A 25,332-nucleotide genomic window follows, 5' to 3' on the forward strand; every position below is an offset into this window, starting at 1 on the left:
CAGTGTGAAGTTCCCACAGTCAGCAATGGTTTGGGGAGCCATGTCAGCTGCTGGTGTTGGTCCACTGTGTTTCATCAAGTCCAGAGTAAATGCAACTGTGTACCAAGAGATTTTAGAGCACTACATGCTTCCATCTGCTGAAAAGCTCTATGGAGATGAGGATTTCATTTTCCAGCATGATCTGGCACCTGCCCACAGTGCCAAAACCACCAGTAACTGGTGCACTGACCATGGCATCACTGTCCTTGATTGGCCTGCTAATTCCCCTGACCTGAACCCCATCGAGAATTTGTGGGGTATAGTTAAGAAGAAGATGAAAGACACCAGACCTACAAATGCAAATGAGCTGAAGGCCGCTATCGAAGCATCCTGGGCATCAATAACACCTCAGCAATGCCACAGGCTGAATGCCTCCATGCCACGCCGGATTGATGCAGTAATCCGTGCAAGTACTGAGTGCATTAAAGGACATTTTCAAATGTTTGATTTAGTTTTGCTGTTATAAAATTATGTTTTTACTTGGTCTGAGGAAGTATTCTAATATTTTGAGATAGGATTTTTGAGTTTTTTTCAGCTGTAAGCCAAAATCAGCAATATTCAAATAATAAAAGGCTTGAAATAGTTCAGTTGATGTGTAATGAATCCAGAATGTATGACATTTTTGTTTTTTTAATTGCATTACAGAAAATAAAGAACTTTATCACAATATTCTAATTTTCTGAGACACTCACAATACACAAATATATTACTCACACAGGATTTCCTCGTGTAATCGCACTGGAGAAATGATAAAATTGTCCCTAAAAAGTACTTGACTTTTGCCAGGAAAAGGGTGAAGAAACCCTGTAGATTGTTATTCTCGGCCATATATTTGAAAAACGACTACTTTTTTCCTGACCCAAGGACTTGTTGAGGCTGAGTACCGTGAATGCTTACCTGCTCTCTATCTATTTGCGTGTAACGAAGCCCAAAACGCCTGCAGTTGCTTACCAACTTCTCAGTTTAACCGCAATTAATTCTTCACGCGGCGCACATACAAGATCAAGGTAGCGAGACTATGAAGCCTGAACCCTCGAGGCTACAGGGACGAAAGCACGTTTGCTGTATAATAAGACACAGCGAGACGTCGGCGGTCTGCTGCCCCCGGGTCACGTAACGTTTGATCTCCGCTAGCATTAGCGACATGCTACCCTCTTCGAGGTCGCATCGGATGCAACCTCTTGCCCGCTTCCCCCTGCTGGCGCTCTAAATAATGAAAATTACGTTTAATGACATCGCCGCTGACAAGCATTCTGAGAAAATGTTCATCACTGTCTTTGTAAGCTTGCACTTGGGTCTTCTGTGAAAGTTAGCACTGACAATGCCTGTTTTCAAAATGTCTCTTTACCGAGGAAACCCATGCAAGCATGGGGAGAACATGCAAACTCCACACAGGAGGTTTAAACTCATGACCAAAGATGTGTGTGTGTAGAAAACACGCTATATTATAGTGTATTATAATGACTTTCGAATTTTATAATATATTTTAATATATTCTTATATTTTTGGATTACAATTTATGTAAAATGTAATGCATTATAATACGTAATATTATATGCAGTATTCCCACAATTTATTCACTGCCAACATTTTTCGTTAAGTTTATCTCAATTAACGGAAGTTAATCCCTCGTTTTTTCCCTTTTTTTCACTCATCATTCTTTCGTTCGACATTTTCTCAGCATGATGCTCCTTAAACTGCTTACTTTTACCATGCGATGGGTTTTTTCCCTGTGCGGAATTTGTCACATTATTTTCAAACGACGGCCGGATCATCGCCTAGTCTTTCAAATTTAAAAAGCCACACGTGCAATAATGCCGTTATCTGGATTGATGTGCCACCATCAGGCATGAGTAGCATGTGATTTTGTGTGCGTATTTAAATGACGGCTCAGCGGGTGTTTTATTAAAATAACGCCAGAGTGACGTCTTCCCGGTGTCAAAACTGCAACTGTATCTCATTAATTACAGTGCCTCGCGAAAGCTTTCAGTAACTTTGCTTCTGCTATATGCAAATTGTTACAATTGTTGTTAGAGGAACACTGCATATCACCCTGAAAACGCCACTTGCATGACAAACATGGTGGTGGCAGCATCATGCTCTGGGGTTGCTTTTTTTCGGCAGGGACTGGGAAGATGCTGGAAGGTAGAGCCAAAAACGGGGTGATACTGGCAGAAATTCTGTTGGAGTCTGCAAGAGATGTCATGTCCTGCACAGTTGTCATGGCGCCCAGCTGGCCCCGCCCCTTGACACCGGCTGACCTGCATTTCCTGATTACTCCTATGGGTACTTAAACCCGCCTTTTGGAACTGCCCTTGGCCAAATCGTTGTTTACCCTTGTTGAAAACCTGTCCATGCCTGTTTGATACCTGTTTATTCTTGTTGTGCTTGTTGGACTTTGTTGCACTTCGGTGTAACATTCTGGGAGATTCCTGCAAATTCTGTTTAATCCCGTTAAATGCCTAGTCTGTAGTTTTGCCTGCATTTGAGCCTGCTTTGTTTTGTTTTTGGTCCGTTTGTGTGTTGGATAACTTTCTCAATTAAAGTGACAGATCGTCTACGCAAATGAGTTCCAACTTCCTGCTTCCCGACCCGTTTCGTGACAAGAGACTTAGGAATGGGGCACAGGTTCACGAACGAAAGACCCTAAAAATAAAGCAAACACTCAAATACAATTTGATGGTTTAAAACTTATAAATATGTCAGGATGGCCAAGACAAAGTCCAGACCTCAAGCCTATAGAGCATTTGTGGAAAGACAAAAAAAAAATTCTGTGCACAAACAAAAACCATTAAACCTTGAGGAACTCGAACTGTTTTGTAAGGAAGAATGCATAAAGCATGTCTTTCTTTCTTTCTTTCTTTCTTTCTTTCTTTCTTTCTTTCTTTCTTTCTTTCTTTCTTTCTTTCTTTCTTTCTTTCTTTCTTTCTTTCTTTCTTTCTTTCTTTCTTTCTTTCTTTCTACAACCATTGTCTATACTTTAAGTTTATATTTCATTGATGACCAGTGAGGCACCGCCTCTTCTGCCTCCCCTGACTACACATCACTGTTCCGAAAATAACGTTAATCGCAAAGCTCAGGTGACAAGACAGGTCAAAGCACCGAGGGAGGGGGTCAGGTGCTCGCGGGAGCGTTTAAAAGTGAGAAAAATACTTTGAACTTGAGGCAAAGCGGGATGAGAAGACAGCCGAGGTTCTTGCGGGGACAAAGTGGGCAGGACTCTGGAGTGGAAATGTGTGAGCCAGTTGTGAATATATTCGAGTTCTCTGAGGAGTTTGAAAGATGAGCTCCTAAACCTTTGACAAAGCTGTAAAAAAAAGCAGGCAAAAATTGTAGATTCTTCTAACTTTTTCAAAGAAATATGCAGCTCAAAGGTTTCAGAGATGTTGGATTCCTTCTTTTTTATATAGTAACAATTATTTGTTGTATTTCTTTTGTCCTTAATGACATTTTTATCTATTAATAGGCAAAGCATTATTTTTAATGCAACATTTTTGTTAGCATTATCAAGGTGTTTTGGATACTTTAGTATAGCCTTAATTTTGACCCACCTATTTTTTTGCCTCTTTGACAATTACAACCAATGGTTTCTTATTTGTTAAATAAAACAAAATAAATTAAACGCATTACTTACTGAGTTAGGATCGATCTCCTCCAGATCAATGTGTTTCAACTGTCCACTCTCCTCCTGTATTGACTATTTTTGAAGGGTTTTTTACCTTTAGACTATTTCTAGACATGTTCTTTTTCATTTATTTATCTCTCTTATAAATTGATCAGTGAAAAAAACCGCTAGTGGGTTAACACTCCTTTTCATCTTTGCTCTGGCTCTGTGTGTGTCATTTTTTGCCTGTGATTGGACGGTTACCGCTTGTGGATGCCTTTGCTACCAATACCAGAGTGATCATCCATTGTGGGACACTGCTGCCACCTTGTAGGTGTTTGGAAGAATGACTGTGATATGATATCATGGAAAAATGTTACCAACATTTTAATTTTTTTCGTTTAGCCCAAAAGTCACGGAGTGAAAGGTAAATAAAATAGCAATTGGCAAATGGGGGCTCCGGTGCCCCCAAGGTAATGAGATGGATAAGACAGTCAAAACAAGGAGAGAAGACATCAATTGATATGGGACTTGCAAGGAGAACAGGAGAGAACCCAAACTTCCAAGAAATTCCAACCTGTTTTTCTTCATATTAAATCTTCATAGTACCAAAACGTGCCTTATAGAGTGAGGATATCTTAGAAAAGACGATTGGCCGATAGATAAAATAATTTTCATAAAAATCCAAATCACGGAGAACACTGTAAGACAATAGTCAAAACAACGGAAATAATTAACAACTATTTGTAATAATAATAGTAGAAAAAATGAGCAACCCAGGCGTCCCAAGAAAACTTTTTCACAGATCTACCTCGGTTAAAAAATAGGAGTAACGGATTTACTCATCAATTACTCCTTTTTTATCTAATAAACAAATATATTACACACACTTTACATTGTCTAAAACCAGAATAACAAATATAAGATAACATGCATCTAAACATCTGTTATACGCACCACTTATCCTCACCTGGGTCCCGGGAGTTCTGGAGCTCTTAGCAGAAAATAACAAACCTGCAGTATAACAAATAACAATGATGGAAAGAACAAACAGCAACAGTGAGGAATAACAGTCAAAATGAAGAGCTGGCGTCCTATTTATTGTCACTTGCAGGTGTACAATATTAAAGACACAGTAAACTGATCAAGGTTTTTGTGCAGTATTTAAATTAAATGTGTGTTTTTATTATTATTAGTAGCAGCATTGTAATTATTATTGTCATTATTATTCCTATTTATGAAAATGATTATTTCACAAATCATCCATTTTCTTTCCCACTTTATGTACATCTTTGATTATGAGTGAACAATAAAAACTATGAGTGATGTAAATGAGGTGTGATAGAACTCTCATTATTATTGTTTCTTTTTACAAATATATTTCTCACAATTCCGTTATATTTTTCTTTTTCAAGCTTGTCCACTAGAGGGTATTTCGAACTCCTTGCCAATATTCCGAATTGCTGGTATTTTTATGAAATTGATGTTTTACCATAGTAGAGATTATTTGAAACAGCTACTTAAGACATAATAATGAGATGAGGGTATCTGCGAGAGCCCCCTGCCGTGGAGAAGTGGGTGTGCACTGTGGGGGAATCATCTGAATGGAGATGGACAATTCCAATAATACTGGAGGGACAAATCATGAACAAATGGGAAAAAACGGATTAATTATGAGAAAAATAAGGACACTACTTATGAACAAAAAAAATAATTTCAAAGAATGACTTAAGCATGGAAGATACTCTTCAACACTGCTGTTGTCTTGGTTCTGTTTTTGGTTTGTTTTTTTCCCTCCTTTCTTTATTTCCCCTTTGTTTTTATTTTTTGTTTGCTGATTGTTTAAAATAAAGGAATAAAAAGCACAATATAGCTATTTTTTTTTTCTCTCTCTGAAAATGTGATATCCAATCACAATTAGATATTTGAATTCCGGGCAACACATGTGAGTGCCCCACAAAGTGAAAATGTTCGAATCGAAGGAAGATTATCTTGACAAAATTCAATCAGGATTCTTGAGGTTTTTTCATTTTGACAAATGACATTAAATAGGAGCCAACGGAAGTGATTTATGAACATAACGGAGCGGCAAATAAAAAAAAAAAAAGATCCTGTTAGAAGATGCAGAAGAGGTAAAAGGATGAACGCTCCTCATTTAAATATCGCTGATAGATCTCCTGTAAAATGCACTCCTGTGGATTTTCTGTCAGATTTATCCTTCACAGGCATGCCCCCCAAGGTTTTTTTCTTTGACCAATTTTAGATAATGTAACAGAGTTGCAAATGTTGGACATCTCATTCCAGAAGTCAACCCATTATTGTGCACACTAGCATATGAGTATTGTGGGTAAAAATGTATAATGTACGAGAAAAATAAGGACACTACTTATGAACAAAAAAATAATTTCAAAGAATGACTTAAGCATGGAAGATACTCTCCAACACTGCTGTTGTTGTTGTTGTTGTTGTTGAGTCACTCAAGGCGCCTAAGGATAATCCTCAGTAGCGCTAGACTCGTTAGTGGGAGGCTCCGTAGTTCTCCGAAGGAGAATCCCAGCTGGCGGTGGTATCGGGCAGACTGGAGTGCAGGGCACCGCAGCCAGAGATGCTCGGCCGATTCTTCGTCCTCACCGCAGAGACGGCACCGATCGTCTTCGCATTTCCCCGTCAAATGTTGCCATCTTCGGAGGGAGGGGTGATGACCGGACCGGAATCGTATAAGATCGACAAGGTCTTTCTTTGAGAGCTGGGATTCTTCCTCCGGGTTGTGGTGGGAAGAGGTAAGAGAAATGAGACGTGGGTGAGTAGATGGGGGTGGGGGGGTTGCAGCTCCTGCGAATAATGGCGAGCCGAGTTTGTGGGTCTAGCGGGGCGGTAGGTTGAGGGAGGGCCGAGCCTAATTTAGCCTGCTCGTCTGCAAGTTCGTTACCCGGGAGGTTCCAGTGACCCGGGACCCAAATAAGCCGGATGCTCTTGGATGGGGAGAAGGCCGCAATTGAGGAGTTAAGGGACAGGAGGGAGGGGTCTGTTTTATTAGGGTTGCAGAGAGCTTGGAGGAGGGACTTGCAATCCGTGATGATTGAGGCTGAGAACCAGTCGTTATTGTGGTCTAGCCAGGCGATTGCAGCGATCATGGCAGACTTTTCGGCCTGAAAAGAACTGCTGAAGGCCCCGGTTGGCGCATGCCAGGAGTGGATTAGTGCGTTGCCTTTAAAGATGACCACTCCGGCTCCTCCATTCTCCGTACCGTTGAGGGTGGAACCATCGGTGAAAATATACAAGTCGGTTGGGCCCAGATCCGCAAGTGTTTCCTCTGCAGTGGCAAGTTGTTGGGCAGGGGATGCGGACTTTGGGACGGGGGTTGAATGGATGGGTGGTGGGGGCGCCAGAGGCCACGGAATATTAGGGTCATGTACAGACTCCGAGTCCACTGGCGTGAGGTTGAGAGAGGATAAAATGGGGGTTGTGGAATTACGCCAGTCCTCTCTCTTGAGGCGTTTAGGACCGTGCTTTTGGAGGAGTACTCTCCTGTGATTGTTGGGAGGGAGGTAGAACCATTCATCAGCTTTCCTAAGGCTGGCAAGCTGAAGTCGGGAGGAGAGCGGTGGGAGCTGGGCTTCATGGAGGACAGCGTCGATGGGAGTAGATCGAAGTTGGCCCGTAATTGCTCGAGCCGCGTCCGATTGTGCCCTCTCCAGTTTCTGGATATTGGTGTTGGAGGCCCAGGGCGCCCAGGCAGGAGCTGCATATTCAGCGAGCGATCTGATGGTGGCAATGTAGATCGTCCGCATCTCCACACTGCTGTTGTCTTGGTTTACGCACGCTTTTTTGGGACCGTGAAAAAGACCTTCGGGTCGAGAGTGGTGTTAATCTAAAGGGTATTTGCCGTATTGGAAATCATCTGACGAGTCTGTTTATTTTTTAGTTTTTATTATTATTTTTTTAACTCATAACATAACACATTGTGATATGACCAAGTAAATATTGTTCACAGTTGGATTCACTGGACACTCATGAATATAACCAGACCATGTTTGTTTATAATGAATGGAATATCACGGCATTTTTGGGAGAAATATACCGGTTTTATAGTTTTGGGGTATTTTGTTTCAGACTGATAGTGATGTTTCTCTTTGACAAGATATGTGGCATGACATATTTCAGTGACTGGTGACTTTAAGACCCAACTTGGCATATCAACAACCCCACTGGTGGGCCGGCGAAACGTTAAGGCTTTAAGAGCTATACAAATAAATATGACTTGACTTACGACTATTCTCGGAGGGGTGCGCCTTATAGTGCGGATAGAGTCAAATTCTTCTTGTGTTCAGACCCCTGCTGGAACCCTTTCTCTCAGCTTTTGCGCAGGCAGGGTCATCCATCATTGTGTGCCCCCCTTTCAGTGATTGGCCTATTGATTTTACACCCCAAGGAGTCTGGCTCGAGGATGCCGGCCGTGGTTTGTGGCTCCCCTCAGAGACACGTTCATTTAATACTCCACACACACACACATGTGCCCGAGAGGTTCACCACGCGGATTTCATCGCTTTTTCATGTAGGCTTTCGTTAAATGACATTCCGACGGTTTGATCTCCTTCAAGCTTCTTGAACCCCTTGCTGTATTGCCGTGCATCTGGTGAAGAAATGGAAAAACACACTGCCATAAGATTTGAATTTAACCCAGTGTTTGCAGTGAAAAAGTAATGTAAATATTGTATCCATCCATCATCTGCACCGCTTACTCTCAGTAGGGTCACGGGGGTGCTGGAGCCCATCCCAGCTATCTTCGGGCAGTGGGCAGGGGACACCCTGAACTGGTTGCCAGCCAGTCGCAGGGCACACAGAGAAAGACAATTTTGCTCCAATTCACACCTAGGGACAATTTTGGACTGGCCAATCAACCTAACATGCATGTTTTTTTGGAATGTGGGAGGAAACCGGAGTTCCCGGTGGAAACCCACAAAAGCACGACGAGAACTCCACACAGGGGGTTCGATCTCATGACCACGGACCTGTGCCGCACACGCGCCAACCACGGCGCCGCCATGCTGCCCAAATATTTTATTCATATTTAATTTATTTTTCCTGTTTTTTTTCATGGATACTGTGTTTTTCATAGTTATAGTTGCACTGAAAAGTCAATATTTTTACTTAACTTTGTTGAGTACAGTATTTTTCAGTGACATTAAAGTTACTCGTTATATAAAAAAAATGAAATTTAAATGCGTTACAAGTTTGATGTAGATTAAAAAAAAAGGTTTTATAATTCAGTAGAATAATACATTTAAGACTTTGGTGCATCACTGCCCCATTGCTAAAATTTCCTACACCTGCAAGAAGGCCGTGATGTCACCAACTCGGAAACGGATTGGCTAAAAAGACAGCGTTATCGAACACCCATGTTATGCTACAAAGACCTCCAGATTTGGTTGTGAAAGGCCTCCAGATTTCCGACCCTGGCAACAAGTAATGGCTGAAATGTTGAATGTAAATGATTAAATAAAAAATCACACATCTGAAAGAAGCACAACCAGACCATTTTAAATCATTTAAGCCCCATTCAATAATATTTGACTAGCATTTAGGACTGTTTTTTTCTAATGTGATGCAAGATGCCAGATAAACATGGCGGTGACTTCTCGATAAGGAATCCACAATGCAAAAGGAATACAAATTTCTCAACCTATGTTTTTTTTTATATGTAATGACATTGGTATGATAGTTCGTGTAGTTGCCTACTCCAATCAATGTTTCTTTTTTCATTTTTACTGAATGAAAGTTTTTCGTACCAATAGGAGGCAATAGATATTACACGCTGTCCCTCTAAAAGTAATAATGGGACAAATATAAATACAGAACAGAAGGCCTTGAAGGACCTGACGGCCCACCACTGTTAAAATTTGACCTGAGTGCGCAGAATAATTGCTCAAAAAAACGCCGCCGGATACGCCAGACGGACGGTCCCCTCGGTTTACGATGCGGTGCCCTCAATTATTTATCGTCACCTTTTCTTTCTCTAATTACTCGCTCCGTCCTTCCTTCTCTCCTCAACCCCTCTATACCAAACCTCCCTTACCTCCCCCCAACCCGCAGGCCATTGCCGGGGGGACATATCAAAGGCATTGGAAGGGGGCAAAACTAATATCACCCCATATGATTGGTCTGATTATTATTATATATTATTTATTTTTGACGCTCATCTTACTTATGAATGTATTTTTTACAAATTATTACATTATTAAAAAAATACTTAAAAAAAGGGACCCCCCCAAAACTAGTTTTTTCCTATTTCTCCCTTTCCTTTCTATATTTTCTTTTTGTGTTTCCTCCCCCGAGCTTTTTGTTTTTTTTTCTCGCTTTTTTTCTTATTTTTTCTCTATTTCCCTTCTTTAAGTTCTTCTTTTGTTTCTTTTTTTGCTAGCTTATTTCCTTTTTTTCTCCAGTTTTTTTCTTCTCTTTCCGTTTTTTATTTGTCCCTCTTATTCGTTTGATTATTTTTTACGTAGCTCTTTACTTCTTGCTTTATCTTTCATTGATTTTTTCCTCTGTTTTACTTTTATATTTTATTTTTTTCTTCCTTTGTTTTTTGCTATCTTTTTAATTATTTTTTCTTTCCATCCAATCTTTTGATTTTTTCCAGTTTTTTCTTATTTTTTTCTTTGTCATTTTTCTCTCTTATTTGTTTGTTTCTTTTTTTACCCAGCTCTTTACTTATTTTTTCTTGCTTTATTTTGTATCCGTCTTTCCAATCAACAATTAATTACATTTATTTTAAAAATAGATGAAAAAATAAAGGTAATTTCAATTACTTTAATAAACAATAAAATATTATTTGTATGAATCAAAGAAATACATTAAGTAACACATGTAAAGCCTCATTACTTTTATGGCCATTTTCATATGAGTAATACTTGCAGAGGCGGACTTGAGCTTTTTGCTTTATTCATGTAAGTCTTTGTACTTAGTTTGTTCAGGTGAGCCCTCTGTGGTTTAAAAAAAATATAAACGGCGTATACAGTACAGTGAAAAAATATGTTCCTAACCCTGCTCACAAATTCTACCTGGTGGTTCTTTGGGTCACTGGTCAGATTGAAAAAAAAAACAAATCTGACTCATTTGGGAGGGCCACGAGAGAGTCTTGCATAAGTAACAGGTTCAATGTAGCAGAGTAAGAGTAAATGTGCTTTCTTCATCAATCTACTCGAGTAAAAGTATATTGCTTTTAAAAATGCAATTACAAAATATTCCAACTGAAATAAATGTAACTCGTTACTACCTACTCGCATGTATCCCGTTACTCCCCAAGCCCGCCCACCGGTACGCAGTGAGCCCATAATGGCCGTCTCATTGGCTTCATTACAAGCTGCCGCTTTTATGGCCCATCTGTAGAGCGGTCTGCATTCGTCACACGCTTGTGATGTGGAGAGGCCTGTATCGTGTCCGATGCCGAGCGTTTTCCGAGAATTTCAAGGCAATTACAGTTAAAGGGAAATACATTTACAAAATGGAGGACGCATTGGGGAAAAAGTTTCTTATTTATATATGTCAGCGGTTGCAAACCACCGGGTCGGGGACCGTTATCGGGCCACGGGGAAAGCAAAAACAAACGCCCTCGCCTTTATATTCATGTCAGCTATGTCAAACATACGGCTAAGGGGCCAGACTTGGTCCGATGCTTAATTTAATCATGCCCACCATAAAAAAAAGAAGCAAATCTCTAGGTCAGAGTGTCAAATTCATTTTTGCTCGGGGGCCACATTGTAGAAAAAAAACACTCGCACAGGGTCCAGACCAGTAGATAAAAGAGAAAGAGAGCGGTAGAAGACAGAACAAGAGTAAGAAAGAGATGGAGGAAGGGAGAGAAGGAGAGAGATTGAAATTGCAGATGCAATTAAAAAGAGCAAAATACGTAGTAAGATAAAAATAGAGAAAAAAATAGAGAGAAAAAGAGAGAGAGAGAACGAGAGTGATGAAAGAAAAAGAGAGAGAAAGAGAGAGTATGTAAAAAAAAGAAGCAAGTTCAGGTCAGGGGTGTCAAACTCATTTTAGCTCAGGGGCCACATGGTGGAAAAATAGATTTACGGGGGCTGGACTGGATGATTAAAAAGAGAAAAGAGAGAGGGATAGAGAAAGAGGGAAAGAAATAGGGAGGTACAAGAGAGAAGAGAGAGAACATAAAAAGAGATAGAGAAAGAGATACAGAGGGAATTCGAGAAAGAATGATAGAGGGAAAAAAAGAAACTGAGAAAGATAGAAAGAGAGAGAGAAATTAGAACAGAATTGAGAAAAAAACAGAGAAAGAAATTGGGAGCTATCTGAATGATATACACAAAAAGAAGAAAGAAGAGATTAAGAGAAAATAGACATAAAGAGAGAAACCGGGACGAATTGAGGAAGGTTAAATTTGATTTAATGGTCGCCTTGGACAAATGATCTTTCACTAACTGAACTGAATGTAAACAACAAGCATTGCATTGCATTACAATGAATAGTGATAATTATACATGACAAAACAAATAAACAAACCTAGATAAAAGTGAGAAATTGAGGGGAGACTTACGAGTGCGTCTGTAGGTGATGGCAAAGGGGATCAGGCTTTTCCCTAGCCAGCCCCTCCTAACTTTTATTGTCCTGTATCTGCGCCCTAATGGTAGCGGGATGATCTATCTATCTATCTATCTATTCTGGACTATTGTCTTAGCCAGTCGGATTATGGACAGATTATTTAACTCCGAGAGGTTGGGTGTGGCTAGGCCAATGATTTCAACTGCTGAGTATGTGATACGTGCACGTTTTTTCCTGCTACGTGATAGTGAGCATAGTGAAAAAAAAAGTAGAGCAGTAGGTGGGCTGAACAAAAATGTATCGAAGATTCGATATGGTAAGACGTTTCTGATTTTGCCTGAATATGATCTGTTTACGGCCATACCACCCTGAGAATGCCCAGTCTTGAGAAGCTAAGCAGGGTCGAGCCTGGTTAGTACTTGAATGGGAAACATCCTGGGAATACCAAGTGCCCCAAATCGATCATCGGCGCTCGCTCTGCAGCGACAGCACTAACTGTACCCACCTGGCGCAGTCGGTGGAAATGGATTTCCCAAAGGGGTCCAAATAAATTAAAATAAAATAATATTATAAGGCCCTGGATTATAAGGCAAGAGTTCAAATTTCTGGGCGTTTGGGTGCACCTTATAGTCCATTTTTTTTTTCCCCGCAGCAGCCGGGACTCATTTGCAGGCATATTTATCCCTTCATTAAGTCAATTACTTGCTTGTTATCTCTTTTCCCTCAAAAAAAGTTTTAAATGTGGCCTCATTAGCTCACTAACGGATGTTATTCATATTCTGGAAGCATTCCCGCAAAAAGCAAGACGTCTCAAAGTGGTTCGGTGGTCATTAATCAGCAATCAATCGCTGACCGCCACCGCAGGGGGTCCTGTACTTACATCTGTTACCACTTAATTAAACATCTGTAATTCTCCATTGACATAAGTATTCAGTCCTAATAAAGAACATTCACTTTTGGCAACAAGTCATTATTAGAATGGCTGAACTCTTTCATTTCCTTCCATTATGCCGGGGACTTGACTTTGAAGGTCAATTACTGTCGTAACCGTTGACTGGAATTAATTGCGAATCAAATTTCCTCAGCTGTGGACGAGGAAGGCTAAAAGTTTCAGGACTTATCGAGCGTTCTTTTTTTCCCTTTTCCCAACACAGCCCATCTGTCGCCTTCACAGATGCCCCTTCAATCATCACCCCCCTGCCGCCCAAACTCCCCGAATCCTATCTGCCTGCACACTTTCATCATTGTATCAATCACGGTGGAACTGAAAGAACCGAGCCGGTCCCAAATCCCCCATCATCACAATCCCCCCAATAACTTTGCGGCCCAGCGCCCACTCGGTGGTGTATGTATACAGAAGGTGTGTAGATAAGACCCATCTGCCGTCGATATATACAGCCGTAAGTGGATCTTGGGAGGGTATGTCATTAAGTTTAAATGCAGTTCTGCTACGAGTGAAACATTTCCAACTGCTTTGTATACATTTGGAGTTTTGTATAGACTTCATAATACAAGATCTACAACTCATACCAATACAGAAACTTAAATGATACCATTACCATGATACCCAGTGTTGGGAGTAAGAGGTTACTGGAACTGTTCTGGGTAACGAGTACTGTAGTGCGTTATTAATCGAGTATTGTAACCTACAGTATGTCACAAAAGTCAGGATACCCCTCTTATTTCTGCAGATATTTCATTGTCATGTTTAAAAGAAAGAACACAAAGGCCATGCCTTACTGGAAAGATAGAGTGAAAGCAGAGGGGATCCGGCTATACTGGTTTGAACAGACAAAGATTAATTTTATTTGGCCGTGAAGCATGTGGTGTGAAGCATGTGTGGTGGCAAACAGTCGAGCAGTACAAACATGTTTGTGCTGTGCCTCAAGTAAAGCGTTCCGTTGGAAATGTCAGGGTTTGGGGCTGCATGAGTGCAACTGAAATAGGGAAGCTGCATTTTGTTAAGGGAAACATAAACTCTTACATATACTGTGAAATACTGGAGAAGAGAATGATCCCCTTCTTCCAGAAACTGACAGCCTGACAATTACCCCAAATAAACTTCTAAGATGACCGAGGCTTTTTAAAATGGGCTAAGGTTAAGGATATGGCCTAGCATGTCTCCAGATCTAAATCCAATACTGTAGAACCTCTTCGGGGAATCCTTAAGCAAAAGGTAGATTTTGAATATCCCCCTACATCCTCATGTTGTCATGGAGGAGTGGAAGAGCATTCCATGGCCAGAATGCTTAAGGTGGTTCTGCAAAATCGTGGTGGCCACACAAAATATTTAACTTCAGGAACTTTCACTTTTGGGTGTATTCACTTTAGTTACCAGGGGTTCAGCTACTAATGGCTATATTTTGAGTTTTTTTAGGGGAAAAATAAATTGACACTGCTCAATAAGCTTTACACAGACTACATTGCATTGTGTCAAAGTTATTTTTTTCCAGGGATCTTTGATGAAACATTATGATGAAACCGCTGCAGAAATATAAGGGACGCCCCTTACTCACTTTTTTGACATACTGTCACCGTGGTTTCAGCATGGTGCGTTACTCTGCTACTTTGTTGAAGCAGATGACTATTTATGTCATCCTCTGGCTCCTACTTGAATCGATCAGCAACACAACGCAGTCCCCTTATAAAAAAAGGGTGGCAAGCATTTACAAGCACCCCACTCAAAATTCGAGCTCTTGAAAACAAAACATTAAAATTCAAGCACTTCAAGTACCTGCGCAAACCCGTTTGTTTGCTGGTATGAGGCCTGAGACCCCTGTGCTCGTGATATCGTTGATTTGAAATCGTTAAAAATCTCAGTTTTTATTTTGGGACGAAAAAAGTTTTTTTTACCTACCAAATTCCCAAGAGAGATAAATTACCACATTGTATGCACTAGGAGGTTCACTGGATTACAAAGCACTGCCCAAAATGTCAATTTGTCATTTATTTACATATACATATAAGGCACTCTGGACTATTAGTTTAGCAATTACCGTATTTTCTGGACTACAAGTGCACCTTATAACTTGTGTGCCTTATATATGATGGTTTGGATTGTAAGTGTGAACAGCTAAGCAGGACAATTCAAAGAATCGCAGTAAAGCACATGAAAATTCATCTTACTTCGCTCAGGCGCCGGTTGTTTATCCAGCAACCGTTTCGCCCCTTCCTACCTCCTCCTTTCCCCATCTCCATGACATCTGACATCTTTGACTCGCGCCGAGGGATTCTGCTTTTCATAATGGGGCCCCTCTCCCGAGAGACCATTTGCTTTCGACACATCCCGCACCTTGACAGAACTGAAGAACTTGTCAAGGAAGCGCCAGACGAGTCGGTTCCGTCCCAGCGACTGCGCTTTCCTCGGCGTCTGAATCTAAAAAAGGAAAAGGCAAGGAAAAAAGAAGTTCAATACGATTTCTTGGCATCCGGCCGCCGCGACCGGGGAGCGCACAAATGTTCTCGCAGGACGCGGCGGAGGCAAACATCTGCTCGTCTTCACGGGCCTTGGCTCCTGTTGGCGCAGTGTGAAAGTCTGGCTTCCTGCAGGGATTCGTGCGCTACTCATCAGAACGATCGAGATGAATTGCTGCGTGGCGTCGGAATCGTGTTCAGGGTTCATACGGGCTCTTGAAATCCATATATTCTTGGATTTTAATGGTGCAATTTCAGGTCAGGAAAATGATACATATTGTTGCCTTTGCCAAGTTTTCATGTGAAGCAGTCTCTGAAATTGAAAGATAAAATGCACTCTGCTTCGGAGCAATCAATATTATTAAAATGAGACCAAATATGGCTCATTTTTCTGCTTTTTATACACACAGCATGTTAGTATAATGTCTTCAGTATTCAACTCAATTACCACCAAACACCTTCCCGTGTTTGTAAGCAAGTGTAATGTAGCCAAGTTGCGCGTGCATTGTTGAAGCAGAAGGGCAGAATTCATGTCATTTTTTAGCAGCCCATTCCATTATCTGCAGCACTTTTCCTCAGTAGGGTTGCCAGAGTGCTGGAGCCCATCCGAGCCATCTTGGGGCAGTGGGTAAGGGACACCCTGAACTGGTTGCCAGCCAGTTGCAGTGCAGATTGACAGACAACTCTCTCGTTCATTCACACCTAAGGACAATTTGGACCGGCCAATTAACCTGACATGCATGATTTTGGTGTGCCCGAGGGAAACCCACACTAGCACAGGGAGAGCTTGCAAACTTCGCACAGGAAGGTTGGTAGCTGGATTTGATCCCATGACCTGACGTGCCAACCACTCAGCCGCTGTGCCACCAGTTTGTTACAGCCCATTGACACAAAAAGATTGTAGATTATTGATAGGAACCGATGAAAAAAGCGCAACATTTATTTTAGTCATGAAAGTTAAAAAAAAAAGAAACACGTTATTTTGATCGGCAGTGGATTGTTTCCTTTGAATGTACTGGAAAAAAAAAGAAAGCTAGTCTTGAAAGTGCTTGAACAGTGCCTAAATTAGCCCCAAAAGGTGTACGAACCCTGCTTATTCTAGAGCAGTATTCTGCAACATTTTCTGAGCCAAGGCACACTTTTGTTTACATCTAAATTATGAAGATGCAATTATTAACAGTACAAACATTTTATGTTTTGTGGTCATTGTGGCCCCTGAGATAATTACGGATATTTATTTTGGTTAATAAGTCAAGTCGTGTTTATTTGGTAGTTCTCAATCACAATAAGTCTCAAAGGCTGTACAGACAATACACAGTCATCATCAATGTGAAATTTAGTTATTATCTGAATGTTCGATTGACGGATTCCTGAGGTCAACATAAATGATACGCTATTGAATATAAGTGTGTTTTAAGCCCAGGGGGCCCACTCCACTGAGATTGAGGATCAAATCTTAGAGGGCAGAGCATTCCACAGCACCGGCATGGAGAACGCTCTTAAACCTCCTGATTTCTTCTTGGCTTTTGGAATCACTGCTAGACCACTCTTTTCCACGTGAATGCTATGAGCAGGAACATAGGGGGAATGAAATCTGTAATTTGTAAAGAATACTGTAATTTTGACTTTTACGATTTCCTTAAGCTGTTTTTCATTTTTCATACATTTATACTTAAGATAAGAAATCATGGTTTGCCCTTGGAATATATAACGTCGTCCTGCCTTGATTTAAACTGTAGTTGAGAATGTGCCTTTTTTTTACTGGACCAGAGCTGTTTGTGTGACTGGTGTTAGGTAGCCGATGCATGCAATAAACTTGAACAGTATTAATGAAATCGTGTGACTAAAGGATAAATGTGCATGTTTAGAATTTTAGCTCAGAACCATATATACTCATGAGAAGAGGCATATCTGGTTCGCGAGTCATAGGTTCCCAACCCTTGCCTTAAACTAAAACCCTCTCTTGTTCTGTATTTCTGCAGAGCTTCACAGTACATCCTGCGGAAATCCCGGCATCCCCCCGAAAGCTGTGCTAAGCGGCGGCGGACGTTTCGCCGTGGGGGACAGCGTGCGCTACAGTTGCGTGTCCGGTTATGTCCTGGACGGACACGCCACGCTCACTTGCTTGCTTAATGCTGGCAACACGGCTGTGTGGGACTTCCCCGCCCCCATCTGCCGAGGTACACCTACCGCCTGACGTACTTTTTTGTAATTCCATAGTTCGATTGAATGGAGTAAGGGGGACAAGCATGTCTTATGCATGTGAGTGTGTAGTAGAGGTAAGATCGGCTGCAAAAAATTCCAGCCCGAGTCGACCCGAGCCCGTGGGTATTAAAACCCGTACCAGCCCGAGCCCGACAAAATGAAATTGATTTGAAGGAGAAAGACCGGAGCAAACCCAAAGAGTGATATGGGCTGACTCCGCCACACGCCTGCTTATCAGGGTCTGACAGTGCCGCCAAGGTGCAGATCATCCACAAAGAAAAAGAAACAAAGCTCAATGACTGGTGAATAATTCATTTAAAAAAGTCAGCGATAAAACAGCTCGGCTCGAGCCTAAACATAACGTTGGGCATTTTACCCGAATTTCTAGCCGGGCTTGAGTTCAGGCCTCCGATCTTACCTCTAGTGCAGGGTTCTCCAACTATTATCAAGCCGAGACCTTATTTTTGTGACTAACTACTGCAAAGGGCACCCAGTTTAATATGAATTTCTAGAAGAACAACTTACCACATTATTTCTATGTTTTTACAATGTTAATACCAGGTTAATTATTGTAAGTAAGGTGGAACAGAAAAACTACAAAAAAAACATTCTACTAGAAAATACTAATGACCCAGCACTGGTGAGCTATCTTAAAAACAGCTCCGCGGGTACTTCAGATTTCCTTTGGGGTACCCTGGTACCTGAGGTCACCATGTTGGAGATCCCTGCTCTAATGTTTATGTGTGTGTAAAGACGAAATGATCCATGATTGTTTTTCATATTCTTTGTTCATAATGGCCAAGTTCTCCTGTCCATGTTTTCTTTTTGCCCCAACAGTTGTATTTATATCCATTTCCATTTGTCTGACTGATAAGGTTATACTTGGTAGACGCTCAAAATAGGGAGAGAGGACATCAATGGTTCTGAACTTGCAAGGAAAACAGGAGAGGACCCTTATTTCCGATAAGAATTTCCAACCTGTTTTAAAGGCCTTCCACTCAGCCCTTTGTTCTTATTAAATGGCTTGGGTTACAAAAGCAAATTCGCACAAAAAGGATGTGGGAATCAAAGAATAGCAACAATGGCCGATAGTGACAATGATGTAACAGTGCATAAGAGTTAAAACAACAAACAGCAGTAAGGCATTGTCGTCACAATAACCAACTGCCATCCTATCCAATCTCCTTTGCAGGTGTCCAATATTTAGTACGTGTGTAATTTGGATCCAGGGATTAATTTTGTGTCTTCCTGTATAAATCAACAATACCCCTTCCGTCCGCAATATATATCTTAACATCTTAATTCAAACCACAATCTGCTCATCCTGAACTCATAATTCACCATAACTACAGCCACACAATTCAAACAATTATTTGAAATTTTAACCTTAACCCTCTACTTCTTGAATCCCAATTCCAAATCCACATGACCACCAGTTTCCTCAACTCTGATGGAGACCTACCCATACATGCAGGTTTTTCCATTTATTTGTGTTAAGGTTGATGGGGTACGAGTTCCACTCAGTTGACTGCTATACACGTCGTGGTTCATTGGCGCAGAGGATTTCAACCGGCCCGCCACAAATTTCTGAGCGTGTCAAGAAAAGACACCAGTCACTAGATAATTTATTTCTAAAGTTATTATTTTTAAAATAAATGGCCGCTAGAGGGCAACTTTAGTAGGGCCAGACTAGTAAATTGAGCTGATGTGGTCATATCTTATTGCCCATGCACTTCTAAAACTATTAGTTTGTATTTGTATTTCATTCATTTCAAACCACTACGATGAATTAGATATTTTTTTTCATAGCTCATACTTGAGGTTGTATAGTGTGGTAAATTGGTTCGGGTGTTAAAATAAACCAGCATTCAGTGCCAAACATGAAAATTATTTGTTTCTTATTTTGTGATGAATGTGTTATGCTTGGAAAAACTTGCTCGTCATCCATGATTTTACTATGTAGGGTAGGTTACTAGGCCGAATGATAAAAACAACAGTAAGCTAAACATCTTAGTTTTACATTCTTTTATTGATCCAAGCGGCCTAAGGAAAAAAAAAATCTGGATTCGTCCCCAGAGTCAAACTGAGTTTGATATCCCTGACTTTATAATAATGATAACAATAGTAATAGTAATACATTCTACTTCAAAGCGCCTTTCAGGACACTCAAGGTCGCTTTCAAAGAATACCAAAGAACAAAATAACCAAGAATAAAAGAACCAAGTATTAAATACAAAATCAAAAATAAAGAGAAAAAAGGGGGCAGCATGTGAAGCAGATGATTATGAAAAGGAAAGTCTGAAGAGGTGGGTTTTGAGTCCGGATTTGAAAGTGGACAGGGTGGCGGAATTACGGAGGTCAGGCGCTAACGAGTTCCAAAGCTCGGGGGCAGAGCGGCTGAAAGCTCTGAGCGTACAGGATGGCCCGTCAATGTGAAGGAGGTCGAAAAGGTATGGAGGGGCAAGGTTATGGATGGACATGAAGGTGTAAAGAAGGATCTTGTAAATTTTGTATTTTACCCAGAGGCTAACGAACCCTTCAAAGTGCATCCTAAAACCAAGACATACCTGTTCAGTATAAATTTTAGAAGTTTAGTAGACACTTTAAATGAGGAGAGATTGCATCAATTGATTTTGAACTTGCAAGGAGAAACAGGGTAAAAGAGTTTTCAGAGAAAGAACTTTCCCAGGAGCCTCATCTTTAAACCTTCAAGGTCACGTAAAAAAATTATCAGCCCCAAGGGGTGTGGCCATCAAAGAATAGAAACATGATTGGCTGATACCGGCAATGATGTCCAAAATAAAAACATAAACAACAGACATTCAAAATAAGGAACCAACATCTTAAGAAACCCTATATTGTGACAACCTTACAAATGAGTTTTGAAAACATTTTTTATTGTTTTATTTATGTTATCTACATGGTTTACAGTATTGCTGCAGTGTGTTGTCACAGGGATAGAAACTTTTGTGAGGTACCTGTTCACCGGTGTGCTTTTCGGCGTGAGTCACTCCTGTTCACATCAGATCAGTGAATGGATTCACCAAGAGTGGTTCAGACAGCCACATTTTCATCACAAACATTCTATATTTTACAGGTCAGTCTGTTGTTTTTACATGGAGGATTTACACCATGAGTATCGGCATGCATGTAGTAATATATCTGACAGTTTAAATGTAGAGAACGAGTGCTTCATTTGGAGTTTTAAGAGGTTTAAAAGACCTTGATGGTTTTATTGAAAATAAGAAAGTTAACTAAGTACTCCTTTTAGTTGCACCTCTTTGATACAGAGTGTCTCCTTATATCAAAAAGCGTTACTTTGAAGTTGAGGGTTGAAAGAGTAATTACGGAGGAGTGTGCACTTTTGGTTATTTTATTGAATACCTGTAATAGGATAAAAATGCAATATAGGAACACGGGTGGAACTTTACGGAGGGATATGGTTTATTTTGTTTATGGATACTTTATTTGGATAATTGATTGATATATGGAGACTGTTCTTGATTACTGTAAATAAAATAAAATCAGTGAATGGATTTAAGAAGAGTGGTTCAAACAACCTCATCACAGCAGAAATGATCTCGTCTGTCCGGTATCTGCTTGTGTATCTGGTATCTATCCTGGCTGTACCGTCCGGTCCGGTATCGACCCCGTCTGTCCGGTATCTGCTCGTGTATCTGGTATCAATCTCGTCGGCCTATGGCTTCCTGTTTTCCACACCGGTCTTACTTCTTCCGCCCAGCGATCGCCGAATCACTAGCGTTTGCTTTCACGAGGATGACTGCCCATTCTCGCAAAATAAAGCTTGTTTGAAAACGTTACGCATCTGGGTCCTCCTCCTGTTCTGGTTCTGACAACATAATTGAATTGTTTTCCCGCGAAAAAGATTCTTGTACAAAAAGGAGAATGTTATTATTTTCTGGATTTAATAAGTTAACAAAACAAAGAAACAGAATCCAGCTCCAACCTCATAAACTTATGATTAAAAGCGACCAGTAATGACAGGGAGGCATCAAACCAAATGCTCTCGATGAGTCAGGCGCCCTCTCCCGACTCAAACCTGGTTTTCGCGAAGGAATCTCAGCGTGACGCCGGTTCATACTTCCCTTCCCGACGTTCCACGAGTCCCGCCCGTCTTTAGATCCAACTCGGCTAATTGTCCTGGTCCTTCCGAAGACACGAAGTAGGCGTCTATCACGTGTACATGGTGCCGGTTTTGCCGGTTTCACAGAGGTAGCAGGGGGTCCGGTTCAGTAGCGGCTGCGTGGGGGTGTGATGAAAGGGAACAAAATGGGAGCTGCAACAGAATCAGTGTTGGTGGCGCAAGGTTAAAACCCCTACAAATAGGTACAAAGAGGAGTGTGACGTGTTTTCCTTCTCTGATTTGACGAGAACATCAAGGATCAATTGGAGTTTTGCCCAATAGTGAACGTTTACGATTTGTCATCCTTTGCGTTTTTTGATAACACTTAGCTGATTGAAGGTACGAATCAAGATACATTTATTCCTTCACAGCCCATCCAATTGAAAGAATAATTATATATACAGTATGGATTCATTTTTGGCCATTGTTAAAATCGCCGTCCCTCCCCGGATTTTTTGTAATGTCAGATTTGGTATGTCAAACGACGGGAAAGCAAACGGCACTGGAAAATGGAGGAAGAAAGCGAAAAATGAGAACTAAGGTCGGCGCCCATGAATTTTAAATCCATTGTTTTGAAATGCATTGTTTGAACATCATTCATGCTTTATTGTTCAAAAAGTGTTTGATTCAAGTTGTTTGTTTTTTAGGAACAAAAATTATATCGCAATATTATTGAATCACAATTATCGAGAATCATCATATAATCCATCCATTCATTATCTGCACCGCTTATCCTCAGTTGGGTCGCGGGGATCATCATATAAATGAGCACTTTAGATACAATCGAATCCTGACCAAAGCATATTGGCCCACCCCTAATATATATACGATGTATAGATACGGTGAAGAAAATATTTGAACACAATGCTATTTTGCTATTTCTCCCATTTAGAAATCATGGAGGGGTCTGAAATTTTCATTGTAGGTGCATGTCCACTGTAAGAGAAATAAACTAAAAAGAAAAATCCAGAAATCATAATGCATGATTTTTTAATTATTGATTTCATACAGCTGCAAATAAGTATTTGAAAGTATCATCTAGCATTCTGACCCTGAAAGACCTGTTAGTCCGCCCATTAGAAGGTGACCTGCACTCTGTCTATTATCCTGAATCAAATGCATCTGTTTGAGGTCGTTAGCTGCATAAAGACAACTGTCCACCCCATACAATCAATAAGACTTTACCTTGTAAAATGGCGAAGACTAAAGCGCTGTCCAAAGACAACAGAGACAAAATTGTACACCTCGACGAGGCTGGAAAGGGCTTTGGAAAAATTGCCAAGCAACTTGGTGAAAAAAGGTCCACTGTTGGAGCAATCATTAGAAAAATGGAATAAGCTAAACATGACGGTCATTCTCAATTGGAGTGGAGCCCGATGCAAGATATCACCTCGTGGGGGAAACATCCCCCTTTCCTCAGTAAAAGCGTCGTAGATGGGTCGTGGCTGAGTCTTCGAAAAGGACAACGACCCGAAACACACAACCATGAAAACAAAGCAGTGGCCCCGTAAGAAGCATATCAAGGTTCTAGCATGGCTCAGCTAGTCTACAGACCTGAACCCATTTGAAAATATTTTGGAGGGAGCTTGAACTCCGTGTTTTTCAGCAACAGCCCAAAAACCTGACTGATCTAGGGAAGATCTGTGTGGAGAAAATCCCTCCTGCAGTCTGGTAAAAAAAAATAGGGAACGTTTGACCTCTGTAATAGCAGGCAAAGGCTACTGTACCACATTTTCACATTCATTGTATCAGGTTTTCAAATACTTATTTGCAGCTAGATCACACAAAAAAATGTTAAAAAAATGCATTGTGATTTCTGAATTTTTCTTTTTAGTTTATCTCTCTCTCACAGTGGACATGCACCTATGATGTAAATTTCAGCCCCTTCATGATTTTTAAGTGGGAGAAATAGCAAAATAGGAGGCTGTTTAAATAATTATTTTCCTTGCTGTATATATAATTTATATATATATATATATATATATATATATATATATATATATATATATATATATATATATATATATATATATATATATATATATATATATATATATATATATATATATATATATACATGTGTGTGTGTCAAGAGACTTATCATGGTGACGGAACGACGAGTCGGGGTCGGTGGGATGCCAGGAGCCAGGAAAATCCACTTGTCGTCTGCGGATTAGTAATGTCTCTGTCACTCTCGACAGCCAGGCTAAGAAGGGTTAAGCTAGCAGCGTGAACGCAGGTCAGCGGGCTGCGGCCTCTTTCCAAAAGTTTGTCACATGTTAAATCCAAGTTATGACCTGTGCAACCCAGCTTATCCCTTTTTTGAATAAATAACTTGATCTTATGCGTGTGTAGTTCGGGACAAACCTCTCTTATATGGTCTAGGACTGAGGGGTTGGCAAGCCAAAATGTTGAAAGAGCCATACTGGACCCCAAAAATAACAATAACATATAATAGGACCTGGGAAAAAATGGTTCATAAAAGCCAAGGAAGGGAACAAACTCTGTATATGTAGGAGCTAAAATGTATGTGCGCGTTAAGGTTCTACTTTCCCTTAAAATTTAAACAGACTCGCCAGATTATTTCCAATGCTTTCGTTAGCCTCTGACCTTCTGATTTGCATCGCTTTTGGCCAATTGCAAGCTTTTTTACTGCCCTTAGCTCGTGAATTGAAAAAAAAACAATTGGGCTTCAAAAATTTTAACCTAAAGTGACAGGTACAAATGTGGATTGACACATTGGTTAGCGAATTAATTCCCAATGTAAATATGTACACATTTAAATCAGAACCAAAGGTAAACGTGAGGAAGCTAATCGTGATTCATTTACATGCAGGATTATTACTTGCAAGTGTGCACAATCATGGATTCATTTCTAGAAAGATGAGTCAAACATTTACAACTCTTTCACAACGTTTCAAGTAAAACACACGAATGCAATGTTTTAAGAGCTGTGAACTAATCTTATTCTAGTGGGCACTTTTGGAAACAGCAAGACCTCCCATTAGATAAAAAATAATTGTAAAATGCAATGTTTGTTTTTGGAATTGTGATCAAATTTGACAAAGTACTAAGTAAAGATTCAGGTTAATGTCTGTTTTCCAGCTACACTCGTCTGCAGGCATTTGATTGCAAAAGAAAATCAGACAATAATTAAATCCTTCGATTTCTGTGTTCCAACTCATATTACTCATTGTCAGTAACAGTTGCAGTGATTATTTAAATTTATATTGTATATATACTGTACACATCAGAATCAGAATTAACATTTATTATTATTATTATTTTTTTACAGTGACATAACTGAAAAGTAAGTGTTGCAAATATATTGGCCCCCAGTTCTTTCAATTGAACCACTGAT

The 25,332-nt window shown here is 40.4% G+C and overlaps 1 protein-coding gene across 2 annotated transcripts in view; it reads left to right on the forward strand.

Moving 5' to 3' along the window:
* csmd3b (CUB and Sushi multiple domains 3b) overlaps window positions 1-25,332 on the forward strand; it is a 493,867-nt gene that overhangs the window by 182,605 nt on the left and 285,930 nt on the right. For both annotated transcript variants that reach the window (XM_088329348.1, XM_088329349.1), the window contains exon 4: window positions 17,605-17,802. In XM_088329348.1, coding sequence (XP_088185474.1) covers window positions 17,605-17,802 — 198 coding nt within the window. The remainder of the gene's footprint in view (window positions 1-17,604; window positions 17,803-25,332) is intronic.

Source organism: Urocampus carinirostris, chromosome 2 (assembly GCF_059441175.1).
Source record: "Urocampus carinirostris isolate Australia breed hairy pipefish chromosome 2, RoL_Ucar_1.0, whole genome shotgun sequence".
Lineage (NCBI taxonomy): Eukaryota > Metazoa > Chordata > Actinopteri > Syngnathiformes > Syngnathidae > Urocampus > Urocampus carinirostris.